The 21458-nt window shown below is 38.7% G+C and overlaps 1 protein-coding gene across 1 annotated transcript; it reads right to left on the bottom strand.

The window, feature by feature from the left end:
- Positions 1-5749: 5749 nt before the first annotated feature.
- On the bottom strand, positions 5750-6798 carry LOC118000806 (enoyl-CoA delta isomerase 2, mitochondrial-like; the record flags this gene model as incomplete). Its single annotated transcript, XM_034990713.1, is given in 2 exon segments — positions 5750-6405; positions 6408-6798. Coding segments are annotated over 2 exon segments (1047 nt in total), but the record flags the coding sequence as incomplete, so codon positions are not given.
- Positions 6799-21458: the final 14660 nt, after the last annotated feature.

The raw sequence follows: 21458 nt of genomic DNA, 5'->3' as shown, positions 1-21458 counted from the left end.
CCAAGGCAATTGACCTTATTTTAGTTACCTCTTCTTTTCATTATGTTTTATACATATTTTTATACATCTAGTAAGTTTTTACTTTTTCTAACTCTAGAAAAGAAATATGTCTCTACTTTAGGATTTTTCTTCCCTGTATCATTCTTTTATTTTCCTTGTATCTATAATCTTTCCTGACTCCTTAGCCTATTGACATGTGCATGTGCCTGATAGACTTAAACAAACAAAAGCACAACAAAACCTCATCCTTTATAGATGTTCACAATATTACAGCATCTCTTTATTTTCACAACGAAACAACTTGGAAGGATATTGAACTTCTGTCTCCAAGACCTCAGCTCACACTCAAGCCGTCTCGTTTTGTGTCCTCAATTGTTCCCATCAATTTGTAGAATGGATTTTGGAAGTCAGATACATGATTTGTTTCAGTCTGCCTATATTCTCCAAGACACTCCTGTTAGGTGATTGCAAATTATTATTAAACTTGCTCTTGTCAAGCACACTAATATCCAAATTATCAAGTGTTTTGCTTGTTTTTCAATCTTCATTCTCTTAATTCCTTGTAATGTTTGTCAGTTGATGGTTCTGTACTCTGTACTTCTCAATTCTTAAATATCCCATTTCCTTTGGTTTCCATGATCCCTCCTTGTGTTGTTTCTTCTTCTACCTATTTAATATTATTTTTTCCACTCACTGCTCTTATGCCTCCTGTGCACAGAAATATGGATATTACCAAGAATATGTCTATGATCTTCTTCCTATGTTTCTCTTTATTCTCTTAATGATCTTATTCACTTCTATCTTATCAATTACATGAGTTACTCCATCTGATGGTGACAACTTTCCATTCAACTTCTTGGATATTTCTTTTTTAGGTGGGCACCACATGGAGCCCAATGTGGGGCTTGAACTCACGACCCTGAGATTAAGACCCGAGCTGAGATCAAGAGTCAGTTGCTCAACTGACTGAGCCACCCAGGCACCCCACTTTTTGGATATTTTCACATGAAGTTTCTAAAACTGCTCTGTCCAAAATGGTGGCCACTAACCATATGTAGCTGTTATGCTTTTGAAATGTTCCTAATATGAGTTGAAATGTGCAGTAAGTGTAAGGTATGTGTAGGTTTTAAAGACATAGTATAAGGCCTCTTGGGTGGCTCAGGTTGGTTAAGCGTCGGATTCTTGATTTCAGGTCAGGTCATGATCTTGGGGTCATAGGATCCAGCCCTGCATTAGGCTTCACACTCAGCATGGGGCCTGCTTGAGTTTCTCTCCCTCTGCCCCTTCCCCTGCTCAGGCTTTCTGTCTCTCTCTCATTCTCTCTCAAATAAATAAATCTTTTTTAAAAAAGACATAGTACAAAATGTAGCATAAATCTAATAATTTTTGTATTGTTTATGTGGTGAAATAATTATTTTGGATACACTGGGTTACATGAAATATGTTATCACATTATATTTTGATTGAATAATACTGTTTGAAATAATCCCAAATATGGCCCACATTCCCTCTCAAACAAGTGCCTCCACCTGAATTTTGTTTCAATTTTTTTTTATTTTTAAAGATTTTTATTTTATTTATTTGAGAGAGTGAGAATGAGAGAGAGAGAGAGAGCACATGAGAGGGGGGAGGGTCAGAGGGAGAAGCAGACTCCCTGCCGAGCAGGGAGCCCGATGTGGGACTCGGTCCCGGGACTCCAGGATCATGACCTGAGCCGAAGGCAGTTGCTTAACCAACTGAGCCACCCAGGCACCCTCCACCTGAATTTTGATTTTGGCTGGGACAGCAGCTCTTTTCCTGTCCCCATGGCTTTAACTCCGGGTTTTCTTTGACATTCTGTCTCATAACCCTTCTCTGCCATGTGCTCTCTTTCCAACATTGTACCCTTTTAATCAATTATCAAGCCTCATAATGTTTTCCTTTAAACTTATATTGACTCCACATTATTTTCATCTTTATGTTTACTTTTCTGTCCTAGATAATTTCAGTAACTAAAATCACCCAGCCTTAGGCTCCTTGCTTCTTCAAACTATCCTATATACCATCTCTTAATAAACCTCATTAAACATAACCTTCCTCTATGCAAAAAATTTTAATGGTTTCTTATATTAGTGAGCAACGTTCACATCTTTTAATCATTGTTCAAGCCTAAAAGTTTTTCCAATGTTATCTGTGCTCTACATAGTCGCTTTTCCTTCCATTCGCTTGAGTTAGGTCTAGTCTTTCTAAGTTTCCAAGTACTGCTATGTCTTTCTACCTTTTCATCTCCATTTATTGAAACTGACCTAGTACTCAAATTCTATTTTAAATGTTATTGTTCCCATAAATTTGGCCACAAATAGCCTCTCCCAAGTCTGAATTTTGACAGCACTCTGTCTTTTATGGCATTTCCCACTTTTTAACTTGTTTGGAGTTTCTCATTCATTACCTATTTTCTACTTAAGATGTTCTATAAAAGCAGGAATCGTAGCTTAATTATGTTTATACCCATATCTAAATGGCTACCATGGTTCCTACCATGACAGGTGCTCAAAATTATTTATTGGATAAATAAATGTGTAAATGAATTAAAGAGTAATGATATATCCTGCTTTCTAAAATTAAGGATTTGTTCTGGAAAATTTCTTTCCTCTGGCAGTAATGGCCCAATTCTTTAGTTATTGCACTTTGTTTTTTCTCCCATCTTAATATGCAAATCATTGACTTTAGCAAAACAAGTATTTCGTTTGCTGATGAAAATGCTTAAGACAACAAAAAAGGGGCATATTAAGAATTGATGGAACCTGCTACATCTGTATCTTTTTAACACCATCTGTCTTCCAACTTGTTAGATGAATCCAAATCCCATCCAAGTTTTGCTGGTCTGCAACGGTAAAATGCTTCCGTGGCAATTCCAAACAGATTGAACATAATTCAATTAGACAATTTAGTTGTAAGAGCATTGTCTTGGCAGATAACCCTCCAGGGATTATAATGAATATAGCTTAATTGGTTTATTAAATAAAATTTACAAAAGCTCAGAGCCTTAGTTTGAAAAACTTTTAGGCATCACTGAGGTATGGATTTTGTGTATGATAAACATGATTAACACTGGCTACTGCAGCAGGTTTGGTGAGTGGTTGTATCAGTTAGATAACTACTCGAGCTAGCTAAGAAGTACCATCTGAAAACACAAGTACATTTTTTTAAATAGCTGAGAAACAATAAATATGTCCATTGTACTATAGCTGAAAATTAAGCCTCAGTATGGCATTTTGTCAAGAAATCTTGGCAGGAGAATTAGAATTCCCAGATTCTAGGCCTCAAATTATAAAATAGAGTTAAGTTTCCTATTTATTTGGCATGATAATCACAAATATCATTGCTGTTACATAATCTTCAAAAATATACATATTATAGGTATACAAAATAAGTCGGGTTTAATCCTTACATAGTTATACCTGTTTTCACTTAATTTAAGATGTAAGAATATCTGGAATTAGTGGTGAATATATATGTTATTGTGTGCTTGTTAAGATTATATATGTAATGCTATGTGAGGGCATGGCTGCATCATAAAAAGCAAAAATCACTTTGCTTTGGAAAGAAATTTTTATGTCCTATATTTTTAAATCTCCCCCCCCTTAACAAATGGAGAGAAAAGAGGGTCAGAAAGGGCAAGAAAATCTTCCATGAAGATAGTTCTCCAAAATCAGGCACCTAGATAGTTGGTCAGGCTGATTTCCAAGCCAATGTAATTGGTTTCCCAGTTGGCTACTTAGGTGGCTTTTATAAGTAGCTAGCAAACACTTGTTTCCAAAGCTGTGACACAGTGAAGAAAATCAATAGAGCCTCTAAAGGCAAAACAGTTTTTTAGGAAACTAAAGAAAAAATACGGAAAGAAAAACAGTCTAGAATTTCCTGACTCCAACACTTTACACTCAATTTAACAGGAAAATAACCATGATTTCCAGGAAAATCCCTTTCATCCCTCTAGATAATTATAATCACCACCAGGATCAGATATCTTCTATAAGTTAGAGCTTTAGTCTATAATATAATGGAAATATAATGTGGCTTATATCAACATGGGGATAAAAGCCAATTAGGTTCTAATCAACGTGTATTGTAATACTCTACTATGTTTAAAGCATTATTTTAAGCAGTTTTGGAAATATACATATGAAAAATAATATCTAATACTTGTGTTAATATTACCCTTTATAAAATTCCTTGTATGGATTGAATTCTGTCCCCTCAAAAGAAGTATTGAAGTCCTAATCCTGGTCTGTCTAAATGTGTCCTCATTTGGAAATTAGGTCTTTGCAGGTGTAATCAAGTCAAGATAAGGTCATTATAAAATCCAGTAATGTTGGGTATTTTTATAAGAAGAGGAAAATGCCATGTGAAGGTATGGACACACGGGATTGCCAGGGGACAACAGGCGGAGAGGTTGGAGTGATGCAACTGCAAGCCAAGAAATGCCAAGAATCCATAGCCACCCCCAGAAGCAAAGAAGAAGCAAGGAAGGATTCTACTCTGAGTCTCAGAGGGAGAATGGCCCTGCTGACACCATGATTATAGACATCTAGCTCCCAGAACTGGGGGAGAATAAATTCCTGTGGTTTTAAGCCACCCAGATTTGGTACTTTACTATGGCAGCCTTAGCAAACAAGTACGCTCTTCTTCCTAATTACCAAATTTTAAATCATTTAGGGCCTGCCCTAATTTGAGTTTAGATGTCCAAAGATTGTGATAGGACATTCCAGAAGAAAAGGAACTGTCATGAGAAAGATCGCAAGGACAGGGATGAAAGGCCCACATGACCGTAGCTTGGAGTCTAGTTGGTCTTGGCACTGCTCCCGGTGGGAACTGTGGATGTGAGCAGGGCACTGTCAAAAATAACAACAGCTCTTTCAGAAAAATGAACACCAAAGCTGAAAACAAATGGTCTGCTTGCTTCCAATTATTTTATTCATCATCATAGTCCTAGGAAGAGAGATAGGATGTGCCCATGTTTTATTACCACTATTTCTGAAGAGGAAGATAAAAATCATACAATTTAGGTCACTTACAGCAATAAAAGTCTTGTTTTTTCAACCTCATAGGGTCTTAAGAACACGGCAGAGTTCTTAAGAAAGAAGCAGAGAAACCAGTAATTACATTGGGGATGTAAGACTCTATAATCACATGAATCCCCAGATTTATAAAGGATTGTGGGCAATTCCTGACAGCAGCAAATGCAAGTCATAAAGCCCTGTATACTTAAGGCTCCCCTCCTACTCCTCCTTCTGGGTATCTCAATTGAGGTTAATTGGAAATTAATCAATTGAGTTCACCAAGGAGAAAAATCTGTCAGAGTCATGACAAAGCCAGAAGTTTGCATATTACCAAACCTTAAATGATAAGATTCCACTTTTTTTTTTTAAAGATATTATTTATTTATTTGACAGAGAGAGGCACAGCGAGAGAGGGAACCCAAGCAGGGACAGTGGGAGAGGGAGAAGCAGGCTTCCCGCAGAGCAGGGAGCCAAATGCGGGGCTCGATCCCAGGACCCTGAGATTATGACCTGAGCCGAAGGCAGACGCTTAACGACTGAGCCACCCAGGCGCCCCAAGATTCCACTTTTACAATTATTTTCTGGAAGATATTTTAATGTTATCATCTTGATCCTTTTAAAATAACAACTCACATGTTCTGGGAACTAAGTGATTTAAATGAATTAAAATTTTTTTTTTAAATTTAGCACTGAGAAAAGGCACAATTTATTTAGTTCAAGTACTGGAAATCAGAAATGACAGCACATCCCTTCCTTTGAAATGCGTAACTCTGCTGTAACAGGCATCCCAGCTTGGCTTTTCGGGATAAAAAGTTCATGACTGCATTCATGCATTCGTCTGACAGCCATCTTCTTTCTTGGAGGATGCTGCATTCTTCAGCGTTAATAGCATGCAGCTTTTCCTTCTCGTGATTTCTGATGATCTGTTTCGAAATATGCGTGGCATTCCGGGGGAGCTTTGAATATGCTTTCAGCCTGGTCCAAACTTCTTTCTGAAAGGTGCTATCAGGAAAAACTTCAGTAACAAGTCCTTGCGCATAGGCTTCTCCAGCGGTTAACTTCTTCCCAAAAATGAGCATCTCTACTGCCTTGGCTGGGCCCATTATCTTCAGAAAAGTGTAAGAGGAATATCCTTCTGGAGTTTGGCCAAGGTGACTAAAAGTAGTGTGAAATGTTGCCCTGTCAGACGCATACACAAGATCAAATAGCCCGAGAATGGTGACGGGTATTCCCACAGCTGGACCATTGACCACTGCAACCAGAGGCTTAGGAAAATCTATGAAACAGCCTACAAAATCCCTCAGTAAAATGGCACCATTTCTAGCTTTCTCCTCTACTCCTTCAGGGGGAATACCAGTGAAATTAGATCATTTCCGCTAGAGTAATAATCACCATTTCCTGTAAAAACAGTTATGGTAGAGTCATCAAGTGCAAGCATGATTTCCCGATACATCTGTGTGGTCAGTGCATTCTTTTTGGCCGGCCGGTTCAACATGATCTTTGTGATGCAGTCTTCAGAGGTCATCACCAGCGTTTCATATCCAGCTTGTTTCCTGTCTGCTTCAGGCTTCACTTGGCTAGAGGAGTCAGATGAAGACCTCAAACCAGACATCAAATCCACATAGTTCTGCCTAGCAGTTTCCTTGGGCAGATTGCCAAGAGCATTCCATGCATCCCATTTGGCCTTATTGATCAAGTCGAACAGACCTGGTTTAGGTGTATTACAAGGCCTTTCAGTGGCCTGCTTATAGAGTGCAGATCATCTTGCTCTCAGACTCTGATTAGCTGCCTCTCCGCCCACCCCCTGCCTCCAAAATGTTTGGGGATAGTATTTGGAGGATGGTGGGAAGCCGATGACTGAGGAAAGGACCGACTGAGATCATCCCCTTTTGGTGGTGTTTCTTTAAAAACAAAACAAGGAGTTTTAGGGTAAATGAGGCCATTTCTGATCCCTTTCCTCTTAATTGCTACCTTTCTCTCCATAAACTGTAGGTGAAATCTCCCCGCCTGTTCTGTGAGTCTTCCTCCATACTTGACTCATAAAATCCACAATGTGTAGCTCTTACCATCTTGACATGACTTATTGCAACATCAACTCCTTCAAATCATATCTGGAGGGACCGTATGAGGTTCACCGTCAATCTCCCAGAGGGCCAGGTAGAGTACTTTGTTTTTAGTGTAATATAATCTTAAATTATGTTGTGTAAGCTTAAGAAGAGAAAGTAAGAACCAATCATTAACGTGTGAAAGGTTACTCAGATTACTATGTGTAGAATATTTCTGATTGGGAAAGAACCTCTCTCTCCGTCTTTAGGCCTTGTGAATTCCATCATGAGTAAGAAGAGGACTTTATATTATCTGTCCTTATGATTTCACACAGATATATGTAGCTCACACTCTAAATTGACATGTCAACAAATATGAGATAGTATTACCAATGTTTTACCGTGATCTTCTGCTTTTTACTTAGTGCCAGATCATACTTTATTGTATTTTCCAACTTTTTTCTTTCTTCTAAGCCAAATATGCAAACGGATTTAACATGGTAACATTTCTCCTACTTTATTAACTTTCCTGCCATGATTCAAGTGTGAATATATTAATAAACTTGACATTTTCTAGGTAATAGATTTTTTTATTGTCCAAGAGAAGTTATCATTTGAAAGTTTATGTACATCTGTATATTTTTTCCTCTACTTTATCTTTTGAAATAAAATATACATCTTCTTCAAATGCAGGAGATGATGGCATGGGATGACAATAAATTGTTGCAGCAAAAGAAAAGGTTGTTTAACACAGCTGGTGTGCCTGAGTGTCAGTATTCTTCTAGGACATCATTGAAATAAGGCTTCTCTTACTGATCTTCAAAATAGTACCTAAGCTGAGGACAGAGAACATCATCATCTGTCAGTTCACTTGCTAATTAAAATAAGGGTAACTCCGGCACCTGGGTGGCTCAGTCAGTTAAACGTCCCACTTGTGCTTTTGTCTCAGGTCATGATCTCAGGGTCGTGAGATCGAGCCCCACGTCTGGCTCTGTGCTGGGCATAGAGCCTGCTTAAGATTATCTCTCTCCCTGCCCATGTGTGTACTCTCTCTCTCTAAATAATAACAATAACAACAATAATAATAAAATGAAGGTAACTCTACCTGGTTAAAAATATTTTTTTCAAAAATTTTAATATTATGCTCATGAAGGAGAGAAATTTATAAATAAAAAAGACACAATCACTGTACTTTTTCCTAACCCTCCATTCTCAGCCTGGAAATTGATCCTTTTCCATCCCCTGCTTTTCAAAAGCTTTTGTGCTCTAAGACACAAGAGACAGAAGAAAAATGCCTGGAGGTCCACCATGGATGATTCCTATGGAATCACTGACTCCAGGAACATTTGGTGTTTTTATGAAGTGTCTGAGAAAATGAGATTTGCCCTAAAGTTCTTGTGAATAATGGTCAGGCTTTCTCTCATCTAGTTCTGTATACATATTGTAGTTAGCTGGAGAAATAAAATCACGTTTCTCCCTACTGTGTAGGAATTTACTGTGGGATTTCTGTCCTCTTGAACCCCTAGAAATCCCCATATCAGAAAGGTACCCAAAGATCCTGTTTCTTGGCTCCTGAAGACTTTAACTGAGATGTTGTGAATGACAAGAAGGTCTTGCTAAAGGTGTGCAGAAGGAGCACACCTTTTGGTCACAAAGACTAACTTGGAAGACAGCAGATACAATTAGTTTTCTTTGTGTTAGTGTCTGGTAATGTCACTTAGGAGTTCAGCTTTGCCCTTGTCCCTTGAGGGATTGAAGTGAAGCATTAAATAGCTTTTGTAATTACTGTAGGTGAAGTCCTAAATCTATTCAGTGTTTGACATACCACAGAGGTCCTGCTGCTGTGGGGATTTCGGTATATGAGAAGGAGTCTGGTGGAGGTGTTGGAAGGAATTCAGTGAAGTGGACGGTAATTTTTTTTTTTTTAACAAGTGTGATTTTTTTTTAAATATTTTATTTATTTATTTGAGAGAGAGAGAATGAGAGAGAGCAAGCACATGAGAGGGGGGAGGGTCAGAGGGAGAAGCAGACTCCCTGCCGAGCAGGGAGCCCGATGCGGGACTGATCCAGGGACTCCAAGATCATGACCTGAGCCGAAGGCAGTCGCTTAACCAACTGAGCCACCCAGGCGCCCATGTAATTTTTATATGAAGTAAAAAACGGGCTTTTATTCTTTAACAACCAAATGCCTGCTAATACCAGATTTACTTAACACTTCCACAACTCATATTTAGATGAAAAATTCCCGTCTTTAAAAATCTAACACTGCCAACTTAACACTTATTGACTATTTACTTTGTATGAGGCCTCATGTTAGCAATTTGGGGGAATAAAGAAATAAATAAGACAGGAGTCTGGCTCTCAAGAAGCTATTATCTGTTTGAAATAGAATCCTCCTTGCCAAAGCACCCTGTCTCCCAGGACTTCTGAAAACACACCAAACTGTGATTTCCAAGGTTTAAATGTAATTTGTCTTAATTTTTTGTTTTTTTTAAGTAATCTCTATACCCAACATGGGCCTCAAACTCATGACCCCAAGATCAAGAGTCAGAAGCTCTACCAACTGAGCCAGCCAGGTACCCCCAATTTGTCTTAATTTTTTAAAAGACTTTCACAATGATCTTTGAAATAATTGGAATTACCAAATATAACTGGATACCAAAAAGCATGACTTAAATATGCCATAAACACCCTTTTATATATAGATATATGGCTTCATATTAATTTTGCACACTTATTGGACAATAAGTGTTGTCCTTGTGGCATGGAGAAATCTTACAGTAGCTTCTAATGGCAAATACTATGCAAAGAAAGTTCAAAATCATAAGGAAAAATATTCTTATCTGAAAAATAGGCAACCTAGATCTGGCATATAGAGTTATTCTCACTAATCAGAATACATTATTATACTGGATATTCAATTCTTAGGATATGCCTGAAGGCAGCTTAATGTTTTTGTGTATTTATATATGTGTATATATTTGCATTTTGTACACATAGTCCATTTGGGGTATTTCCTCAGCATGAATTCTACCCAAATTACCAAAATGAGGACTTTGGTTATGCTTTCCATTATTCTAGTGTCTAAAATTTCAGCATTCAAACCAGAGAGAAAAGATGAGACAGTCAGTACATTAAATTAGAGATGCTGATCAGATAGCCTATGTTTCCTGTGTCTGTCTCCTAGTTCTCTTCATAAACTGGCAGATAATATCATAATTAAACAGTTCTGGTCCTGCACATACAGCACGATCAAGACTCACCATGTTTCAGCAGCTTCACACTCATTTATTATCAAGATTAGAAATGCCAAAAAAAATCATGCATTCACTAATTCTACATTGAGGATTCAGAAGGGAGGGGAGAAAGTGAACAAGGCAAATCACATTTTTTTTTTAAGTCTCATGCTTTTTATTATTCAAGTAACAGTGAGACGGATATTGCATAAGGAAAGAATATACTGTTTAAACAATTTTAGTGAAAAAGTACATTATTAACTTTTAGTTCTACTTGTGGTTGAATAAAAGGCTAGTGGCTTTTTCTACCTAAAGTCTCCATGAGGCTACAAAATGGTATGTATAATATCATATGATGGTACACTTTTACTAATATTGATATAACAAAATAAGTATGATTCCATTAATAGTCATGAATGTTAAACTCAGTTTTAGCATTGTTATGGTAAGAACACAATGTCCTCTATTTATCTGTTCAGCCATAATATTGCACCACCAAATAAGTTTGCTCTCAGGAGATTTAAAAATCAATCCCCTTTCCCCTCAGGAAGTCTTGATAACTCAGTAAATGTTGTTAAATATCTACGTATTTGTGCAGAACATAACATTGCTGAGATGTTTCTTAGAGCAAAACTGTTACTGAGATAGAGGTGGAAGAGCCCTAGACATGGTAATAAGTGCTCTGGGTTCAAGCTTTAGATCCCTCGGTTAATAGCTGGAACCTTAGCCAAGAATTAATTTCTATGAATATTAGGCTCGTTTTCTTGAACACAGGGATATTAATTTTGTCTTATGGAGCTACAATAATACACTAGATCAAAATCACTTTGCAAGTGGAAATGCTTTGCATGGTTGCACATTATTATAGCACATAAATAGTTTTTGTGTGTATGTTGATAAAGAAAAATTGCACCGATACTTGTTAAAATGGCAAGGCCTTGCATTCTGATTACACAGCTGAACTTAGATTTGCTAAATAGCACTTGTTTAATATGGCAGAGCTGTTCTCTGAACATGTTAAAATGTTGAATCTTGACAGTATTTTCTGATATAGCCAGTGACCTGAGTGCTCATTGATTGAATAACGAGATTCAGAACTTAAATTCCAATAATTCATAATAGTGAGAAATAAAAAAGAGCAATCAAAACAATTGTGTTTAATACTTTGCATTTAGTCATAAAGCCCTACCACCTGCATGAATTTATTTATTCCTTACAGCAACTTTGTACGTTTAGTAAATTTTGACTTCACTTTACAGACAATAAAATATTCTCAGAGAGATTATGTGAAGTGAACATTTTCACAGAGGGTAAGCGTTAACAGCCAGGTCTGGAAGTCTGTTCTGCAGCATAAGAAAAGTAACATAGAGAACTGTCCAGAAAAAAGCTCTAGAAACACACTAGATCTTGAGTTCAAATTCCTGACTTATGAATGGCTCTATGTAAATTAATTCAATAACTATCAATTCTGTCTTCATTTCTAAAAGAGATTTTGTGAGAAATTAGGGAGAAAACATATGAAAAATTTCATGAATGTCTTACATAGAGTAGGACTTCATATAGATTGCCTTTCTACATGCTACCATACTCTCTTCTTTCTCCCTCTGCTTGCCAACCCATTATTCTTTCTATGGCACTGTGCCTTTTTGCTAAAAAGCTTAAGGGAGATAAATAAATTTGAAATGATCATCTTACAATTTTGAAATCAGCTTTCTTAGGTATACTTTGCATACAGTAACATTTACCCATTTTAACTGCATGTTACAATGAGTTTTGGTAGATATCCACAATAGTGTAATTTCCACCACAATCAAGATTCAGTTAGAACATTTATACCCCACCCTTAAGTTCCTCTGTGTTTCTTTATTGGAAATGCTCACCTTCAGCACTTGGCAAACTTATCACTTTGTTTTTTCCAAAATGTAGAAATGATCATGTTATTTTCCTTAAAAAAAGAAAAGAAAGGGGCACCTGGGTGGCTCAGTCATTAAGCGTCTGCCTTTGGCTCAGGTCATGGTCCCAGGGTTCTGGGATTGAGCCCCGCATCCGGCTCCCTGCTCAGCTGGAAGCCTGCTTCTCCCTCTTCCACTCCCCCTGCTTGTGTTCCCTCTCTTGCTGTGTTTCTCTCTGTAAAATAAATAAATAAATCTTTAAAAAAAAAAAAAGAAAGAAATCCTTCTGAGATCTTAATTGGGTTTACATTGAACCTATAAATAGATTTGGAGAGAATTACCATCTTAACAATATGAAGTGTTCAGATCTCTGTCTTCCTTTCAAAAGCCTATAACCCTGGTCTAATCATGAGAAAAAAAAATCTGATAAATCCCAACTGAAATACATTCTATAAAACTGATCAATGACACCTCATATGGTCAGGTCTCAAAAACAAGGAAAGATGGAAAAACTGCCACACCTAAGAAGAGCCTAAGGAGACCTGACAACTCGTAACCTTGCAATAGCCCACATGGAATCCTGGAACAGAAAAAGGCCTGGGGGTAAAAACTAAGGAAATCTGAATAAAGTATGGAATTTAATTACTAATAAATTATCAATATTGGGTCAATAATTCTAACCAATATGCCATACTAATGTAAGATATTACTAATGGAGCAAAGTGGGTATGGGTACGTGGGAACTTTGTACTATCTTCACAATTTTCTGTTAGTCTAAAATTGTTCTAAGATTAAAAAATCATTAAAAAGATTAACTTATCAAGCGTGGCAAAACACTGTCCATCCAAGCACCTAACTAGAAATTGAGAAGTCACTCTTGTCTTTTCCATCTCCCTTCATGACATACCAATAAGTTCTAACTCTATTTCAATTTCTTTTTAATTCTTTCCCCTCTCCATCTGTCCTGTTTCCTCAAACTTTTATCCTATCAGGTCTTCTTGGACTATTTAAAAAGCCTAACTAGCACCATTTTCACCCATCTCAAATTAAGAAATAAATGAATTAATGGATTAGAAAAGAATGGAATCAGAAAACAAAACACGACTGAGCAAATGTGAAGATCTCATTGGCTTTATTAAGTGACTCATGAATCCATGAATCAGTCAACATCTCATCCAGGAAGTAGAGGGAAGCTCCGAGGAGCTGTACAAAATGGAAGGTTTTTATAGGAAAGAAGTGGGGCAAGAAGTTCTAAGATAAAGAAAAGAAAGGATTGTTTCAGGCTAGATGGCATTCCCCTATGGGAAAGGGCTGGAGCTCTTATGCAGGTTACCTCATCTTCCTTTGGGGGGGTGGAGAGGGCCCCTGTGACAGATGACCTCATTGATGCTGATCAGAAAATTCCTGACTAACTGGTTAAGATTACATTTCTGGGGGAGGTTGACACCACAAGTAGATTATGTATTAAGCCCAGATTTAGTGATTTGGCTTAAGTGACACCATTTTGACCCTGTGGCTTTCTTTTAAACAAATGTAAAAGACATTAACTTTTTTAAAAGTTAAGCTATGGATTTAATAAATTTGAGGGTCATGAAATCATTTGGGGGAAAAAAAGCTATGATGATTAAGAGAAGAAGAAAAGATTAATTTAGCTGCTTGCTTTCTTTTCTTTCTTTCTTTCTTTCTTTCTTTCTTTCTTTCTTTCTTTCTTTCTTTCTTTCTTTCTTCTTTCTTTCTTTCTTTCTTTCTTTCTTTCTTTCTTTCTTTCTTTCTTTCTTTCTTTCTTTCTTTCTTCTTTCTTTCGCTATACTTAAGCCACTTATCTTCCTCATGTTTTCCCAGAAATATTATTTCTCAAAGTTCTTTGCCAAAACAATTTATGTGATTGTCTCACAATGTCTTACAAGAACTTGCTTTGTAATTAGGGCCTTTGGTGATTGGCTCTTCCTATTTATGGCTTTGGTGTTCTAGGCACTGACAAATAAAAATAATGTTGAATATTCATATTGTATATTTGACAGTCAATTGAACTTCCAGGAAGTATTATTTAAGTTATTCAAGTTGTCCTTGTTTCCTGGAGCTAGAATGAATTTTTGATGAACTAGCAAGTAACAGAATGATTTATTGTACTATCTTCCAACGAATGGCCAAAGATAACGTAGATTGTCTATGATTGCTTTTTGTGGGCTTTGCCATGAGAGAAATAAATATACGTTGATTACAAATTATCAGAGCCAGCCTTTTTAAATCGCATGGTATGATATTTAAATTTGGCCTCTAATCTTCTTTCACCTTTGTATTTGGCTTCCACCGTGTAATTGTATGACAAAACATGATTCACTCCATAAATATTCATGTTCATTAATCTTTTTCAGGAACACACTTAATGCATAAAGTGAAGTCAAGCTTCACTGGCTATGTTAGTCAGCTCATATCTACAAAAACACACCTGTTCTCCAGCTAACATGTTCACTGATCTTTCCATGGTTAAAAGATTTTGTTTTACGATGTGAAGCTTGGGTGTTTTTGGTCAATCAAAGGGTTTGACAAGGAGCCAGCGGGAATAGGGAGGAAACATACGATTCTGAGGCTCAGACTTTTTATCTGGAAGGTAGTTAAAATGGCATCTACTAGGAACTTCACTAGCTGACTTCAAAACTACATGGTTGAAAAAGAAGCCTTTGATTTCTCTTATCTCCCTGTAAGGCATGCTTATCAGAAAAGATTAGAAGTGCAGAGTTAATGGTACCAGCAGGAGTGCTGTCCCTGAAGCTTTCACTAACCAGCTACCACAATCTATTCTTTCACTGCAGTGAGACAATCGATAATGTGCTTTATATTTCTCAATCAACCTAGCATTTGTGAACCTTCACATTGGGAACAAAACAAAAAATGGGAGCCTTAAAGAGCAAACATAGTCTTAAAGACAAAAACAAAGTATTTAAATAAATTCCGAGAATGAAGAAGTGAAAAATTAAGATGTCCATGAAGGGGCGCCTGGGTGGCTCAGTTGTTAAGCGTCTGCCTTTGGCTCAGGTCATGATCTCAGGGTCCTGGGATCGAGCCCCGCATCGGGCTCCTTGCTCGATGGGGAGTCCAGGTCTCCCTCTCCATCTGTCCCTGCTTGTGTCCCCTCTCTCGTTGTCTCTCTCTCTGTCGAATAAATAAATAAAATCTTGGGGCACCTGGGTGGCTCAGTTGTTAAGCCTCTGCCTTCGGCTCAGGTCATGATCCCAGGGTCCTGGGTTCGAGGCCCACATCAGGCTCCCTGCTCAGCAGGAAGCCTGCTTCTCCCTCTCCCACTCCCCCTGCTTGTGTTCCCTCTCTCGCTGTGTCTCTCTCTGTCAAATAAATAAATAAAATCTTTAATAAATAAATAAATAAATAAATAAATAAATAAATAAATAAATAAATAAATAAAAGATGTCCATGAAGGAAGGATATAATGGAAAGGGGGAGGATTGAGCGGAAGGTGTGCTTGGAAAAAAATAATAAATTATTTTGGCAAGCAAAAAGAAAAAAAAAGAATGAAAATAAGTGCAAACGAACAGAAGGGTGGAGGTAAATTAAGAATGTATTGAGAGGGGGCGCCTGGGTGGCTCAGTCGTTAAGCGTCTGCCTTCGGCTCAGGTCATGATCCCGGAGTCCTGGGATCGAGCCCCCCATTGGGCTCCCTGCTCGGCGGGAAGCCTGCTTCTCCCTCTCCCACTGCCCCTGCTTGTGTTCCCTCTCTCACTGTGTCTCTGTCAAATAAATAAAATCTTTAAAAAAAAAAGAATGTATTGAGAGAGAAATTCATTTGAAGGTATAACAGCACTCCAGCTGGTCTTAAGTGTTAATTTGCTTCAAGTTAACAGCCCCCTTACTGGCTGACTTACAGCCCCTGATGGGTAATAGAACTCATTTACTTTCTTTGAGATTTGCAGACCATTGGCCTTGGGGAATAAAGGGCCAGAATGTCCCCAGGCCTCAGAAGCCAGCAGGCCTGTTTGAAGCCCGCTTAGCAATCTTCTAGCAAAATGTTTTTCTTTTTTAAGGTCACACAAATGTCTTCCCTGACCTCCCTTTGTCCATCTTTGGTTCTTACAAGACCTTCTGGCACAACCCCTCCCCGCCCTCCACACACACCCTGGGCACCAAGGAACCAGACCTTCTTGAACTACCTTGGAGCACCAAGATAACTCTGTAGCTGACATCATGGAATCTGCACCTAATCAAGAAATGTCACAGACCCCTGCACTCCCTTCTGTAACTGATTAAATTCCTTTAAAAATTCTGGGCCAGGCAGAAACCTGGGAATTGGTCTTTGGACAAGAGTCTGCCTTCTCCCCAGGTGGTTGGCCTCCTGAATAAAGCTCATATTCCTTTCCAATCAAAACTCATCCCTTGAGTATTGACCTTTCAAGCGGTGGGCAGCCCATCTTGGGTTTTGGTAACGAAGGAACAACAAAAAAAGGAACACACAGTAAGGGCAGCAATTTCGAATGTAAAGAAAAGGACCAGTTATCTAACGGTTGTTCACATTCTCAAAAGGAGGGGAACCCACAGATAGTGGTGAGCCAGCAGAACCTGAAAGGCAAGGAGAACTTGCTGTGCTTCTCCTTATCTGCTCCCAGCTGCCAGCCCTTGGCCTAGCAGCCCTTCCATTGCCCCAACTGCCTCATGTTCTTGGCGTGAAGTGCCCATGACCAGCTGGACCAAGCTGTCGTATTACATCCAATGCTATGCACTCACTTCAACATCCATGCTGACCCCTGTGTTGGTAAATGTTGTTTTCAAGTACTTGCCATGGGTGGAAAAATCCGTGGAGGATGGTCAAGAGGGAAGAAGAGAGGTCAGGTCATCACTGGGCAACCTCCAGTCATGGGTGCAGACTGAAACCAGATACTGTTGCTGAGCAATCAATCCTAATGTTCCCTTCCTTCCATTCCTGAAGAGGTTCAGAGGGTGTGCCCAGTGGTTTTATACTATTATTATAATTTTGGAGTAACCAAGCAAACCTTCTTCCCTTTCCCCTTGCCTTTTCAGAGTAGCACAGCTGTTTTCTAAAGTCAAGGGTTAGAAGAATAGTCCTAAAGAAATTCACTAACATTCCCTCCATACTTTCAGACTGTTACCACCTACTAAAATGGGGGAAAATAGTCAAAAGGAGCATTCTATACAAGGGTGGGAATGTAGGTAAGAGGTTGGAATACCTTTCCTTTTCTCTCATTCGGACCTTTATGAAGGAAAGGTACAGCAATTGAGGCATGATTCAGAGGAGGCTGTCATTCGTGGCAGACCACACAGCCAGGTGCCACAGTTTGCCACTAGCTTCCAGCTGCCAGGAAGTGGAGGGGGTGGTGGAGAGGATGACTCAGTGGAGCGGAGCCAGGGGCAGTGAGAGGCTGCCAGGCACCTCTCTGCTGTGAAGAGCCAGGCTGCAGCTGGGCCCATCCAACAGCTCCATGCAGGGCCCCGCGCTATAAGAGGGTGAGGGACGGATGGGCCAGGCCAGGTTCTGCAGAAACTTAATGTAATGTTCAAGGTGGCAGAAACCATGGAGCCCCTGAGAGGGTAACATGGCAGGCACATCAAGGGTCCTGATAACTTATTTTATTGTTGGCTTTTGAAAAAGAAACCACCACACACATGCTAAAAATTAAAATAATAGTAACTGGAGCAGATGGAATAATAGTTGTTAATCATGCTCAGCATGCCTCAGAGTGATGTAAACAGTATGTTGCCAACATGCAGGACTCTCATCATTCAAAAATAATGTCAATTTTCCTTTTCTTTAACTTTCCAGGTTAAAAAAACACTGTCTTATGTCTCATCACAGCCCTATGAGTCTGGCAGGGCCGGGATTATTAACATTTTCATGCAGATTCAGGGCCCGAGATCAAGAGCATCTGTAGAACTCTAATTGGGCTGTAACCACCAGTGCATTCATTGCTCTTTCTACCTAACCCTCCCAGTCCTGCAGACCGTCTTCCAAATAAAATTGGCTGGGGAAGGGAAGAATTATTTCCCAGCTGTGGCATTTTCTAAAAAACTATCAGCAAGACATGAGCTGAAGTTATTTGTGATTTTGATGGACCCAGGTCACTATCTTCCCTGTTTCCTATGCTGATGCAATGTCTCAGCTGGGGCCTGAGTACACTCATCCTCCCACGTGATCATTGAATTTCTTAGATCTTAGACTTTAGATTCCCTCTCTAGAAAATGAAAGTTTCAGGAAATGTTTCTTTTCCTTATCTCCCTCCCCCTGCTCCATGTTTCTGCAGAGGCACAGCAGCAGCCTCCTTGGTAGGGGCCACAGAGTGAGGGACACGAGCACAAGTGTGTTAGACCCCACTTCACTGCAATTAGTGCAGTCCTGTATGTATCTGTCAAACATGGGGGTCTCCCCAGGAAAGTTTTCTTTGGGTTACTGCCATTCCAACCACAACAGTTTTGGAAACAACTAGACCTGATGCTTTCTAAATTCCTTCTGGCTTTGCTATCCTACGATCACATAGTCCCGACCAACATTTTAGGTTTACCTTGTAGTGTGCTAAACTCTTTCGGGATAAAAGCTCAGTATTCTGATAAAAACGCTTGAGAAAAAAAAAAAAAACAAAAAACGCTTGAGAGAACAAAACATCCCAACTCTTTTTTAACAAGCTGTCTCAGTACCTAGCATCTGAAGGGCATTCCATCTGATTCCCCATTTTTCTCCCTTAATCCCTCCCATTGGCCAAGTCCGTGGCTGAGGAAGCAGAGAATGAGAAACTGCTATCTTTGCCTCTGCTTCAGTGGGCATGTGCTCTCTCCTCTCTAAGACTCATTTCTAAAGTGAGATTAATACCTAAGTATAATATCATTGCAAACAGAAAATGGAATAAAATAGTAAATGTGCCTAGCACGATCCCTAGACATTTTGGTGCTCACAGATTGTTAGCTCTCCTCACTCATTTCTCTGACTTAACCCATCCTAAGATTTTTACCAGCATGTTAGTTACCCTATTTTTTTTTTTTTTGAGATAATACACCATTTTCATCAGCAAGGAATGCACCCTCCTGAAGATGTAATCAGGTGTTACAAACTCATATGACTACAAAAATCGGGTAAGAAATGTAAATTAATAAAATGTCCCTACCGTAAGGTAATATGGAGTGATTTAGACTATGGCTAGCTATTTGTTTTATCTGGCTGAATTTTGCCATCAGATCCAGTGGGTTCAGAGAGGCTAGATTCCCACATTTTCATTAGAAATTACCTATTTTAGGGGCGCCTGGGTGGCTCAGCCGGTTAAGCGGCTGCCTTCAGCTCAGGCCATGATCCCAGGTCCTGGGATTGAGCCCCGCATCGGGCTCCTTGCTCAGCGGGGAGCCTGCTTCTCCCTCTCCCTCTGCCTTTCTCTCTGCCTACTTGTTCTCTCTCTCTCTCTGTCAGATAAATAAATAAAATCTTTAAAAAGAAAAAAAGAAAAAAAGAAAAAAAGAAATTACCTATTTTAAATGTCAGTTTATTTTCTTTAAACCAAAACACGTCTACGAGGTGACCTTGGCAAGCCTACAGAGTGTTTATTATACTGATTTGGGACTTGGGGAGGTAAGTGGGAAGATTCTGAATTTATTGTATATAAGTTTCTAATTTATACTTCTAAACTATTGTATTTGAGGTTTTTGGGTGACTGAATCAATGTAAGAGCCAAGGACAGACCCTGAACTTTTCTTCTCATCCACTTCTGTTCTCCATTCTCCAAGTGACAGCTAATTTAAATGGAGATGTTTCAAGGCCTAGATGCAAGGGTCAAGTAGACAGGAACAGAAAGGAATCATGGCATTGATTTTGAATGGCTAGTTTTCTGACAGATCATACAGTCCAAGAGTGAAGCGAGTTGCCCAAAGACATTCACTTCCAGGGAGGGTTGAAAGAGTCCTGAGTTGTGCATATGTTAATTGGGGTGTTTTGGTATACCAGAACTAAGAGTTTAGGATGATTTCACTTATTTGATCCAAGTCTCCATGTGCTGTCTAGTAATATACCCTGCCCCCCGGATGACCTGTAAAGTAACTGCTCCAGGGAAAAAGTCCTCAAAACTAAAAGTGAGTAAGACTCACTCAGAAGGCATACTTTTTCTTTGTAGCTTTTCAACTTATTTCTCCTGGTATAAAATTTATAATTATAAATCTGTTTTTGAAAGAAGCAAAAAATATAAAGGAACAGGGAAATACTTTGTTACAGTTACTCAGACATAGCTATTATTTTGTCACATTCTCTTGTGATAGTAATCCCACTAAAATAAACATAAATGGTTTTATGTAAACATATTTTGTACATATGAAATTTCTGGCAAATATAAGTATATTATTATTTATTCTGCTTATTAATTTTTCACTCTCTTATATTATTATTTTCATTGTCTCTTGATTCTTTAACCCCTTTACAGGTGTTGTTAACCCTGACTGACACTGGAATCAACAGAGAAGCTTCTGGAGAAAATACTGATGTCCAGGCCTAAGACCCAGATCAGATACAGCAGGGTCTGGGAAAAAGAAGCATTTAAAAACAACGTTTTTATTTTGAAATAATTTCAGACTTATAGAAGAGTCACAAAAATAGCATAGAGAGTTCTTATAACAGCTTCACCTAATGTTAATGCCTTACATAATCATAGTACAGTTATCAAAATTAAGAAATCAACATTGGCTCAATAGTACTTAAATTAGACTCCATTTGAACATCACTAATTTTTCCACTAATGTGACTTTTCCTGTTCTAATATCTAATCCAGGATCCCACATCACATATAGTAGTTACATCTTATATTCCTCTTCTCCAATCTGTGACACTTCCTCAGTCTTTCCTTACCTTTCATGGCTTTAACACTTTTGAAGAATTCTGGTCAGGTATTTTGGAAGATATTCTTCAATTTGGAGTTATCTGATATTTCCCAAGATTAGATTGGTAGGCAAAAGTACCACAGAGGTGGGGCGCCTGTGTGGCTCAGTCAGTTAAGTGTCTGGCTCTTGATTTCAGCTCAGGTCATGATCTTAGGGTCATGAGATCGAGCCCCACATCAGGCTTGTCCTGTGTGTGGAGCCGCCTTAAGATTCTCTCTCCCTCTCCCTCTGCCCTTTCTCCGCCACTCCCGTGTGTGCATGTGACGTGTGCACCCTCTCTCTCTCTCTCAAAAAAAAAAAAAAAAAAAAATCACAGTGGTAATGTGCCCTTCTTAGTGTATCGATAAATTTTATTAATGGTTATGTCACCATTGA

Source organism: Mirounga leonina, unplaced genomic scaffold (assembly GCF_011800145.1).
Source record: "Mirounga leonina isolate KUSES-001 unplaced genomic scaffold, KU_Mleo_1.0 Mir_115, whole genome shotgun sequence".
NCBI classification, from domain to species: Eukaryota; Metazoa; Chordata; class Mammalia; order Carnivora; family Phocidae; genus Mirounga; species Mirounga leonina.
The sequence above is the reverse complement of the archived record's forward strand: the minus strand, read 5'-3'. Positions and strand labels throughout refer to the sequence as shown.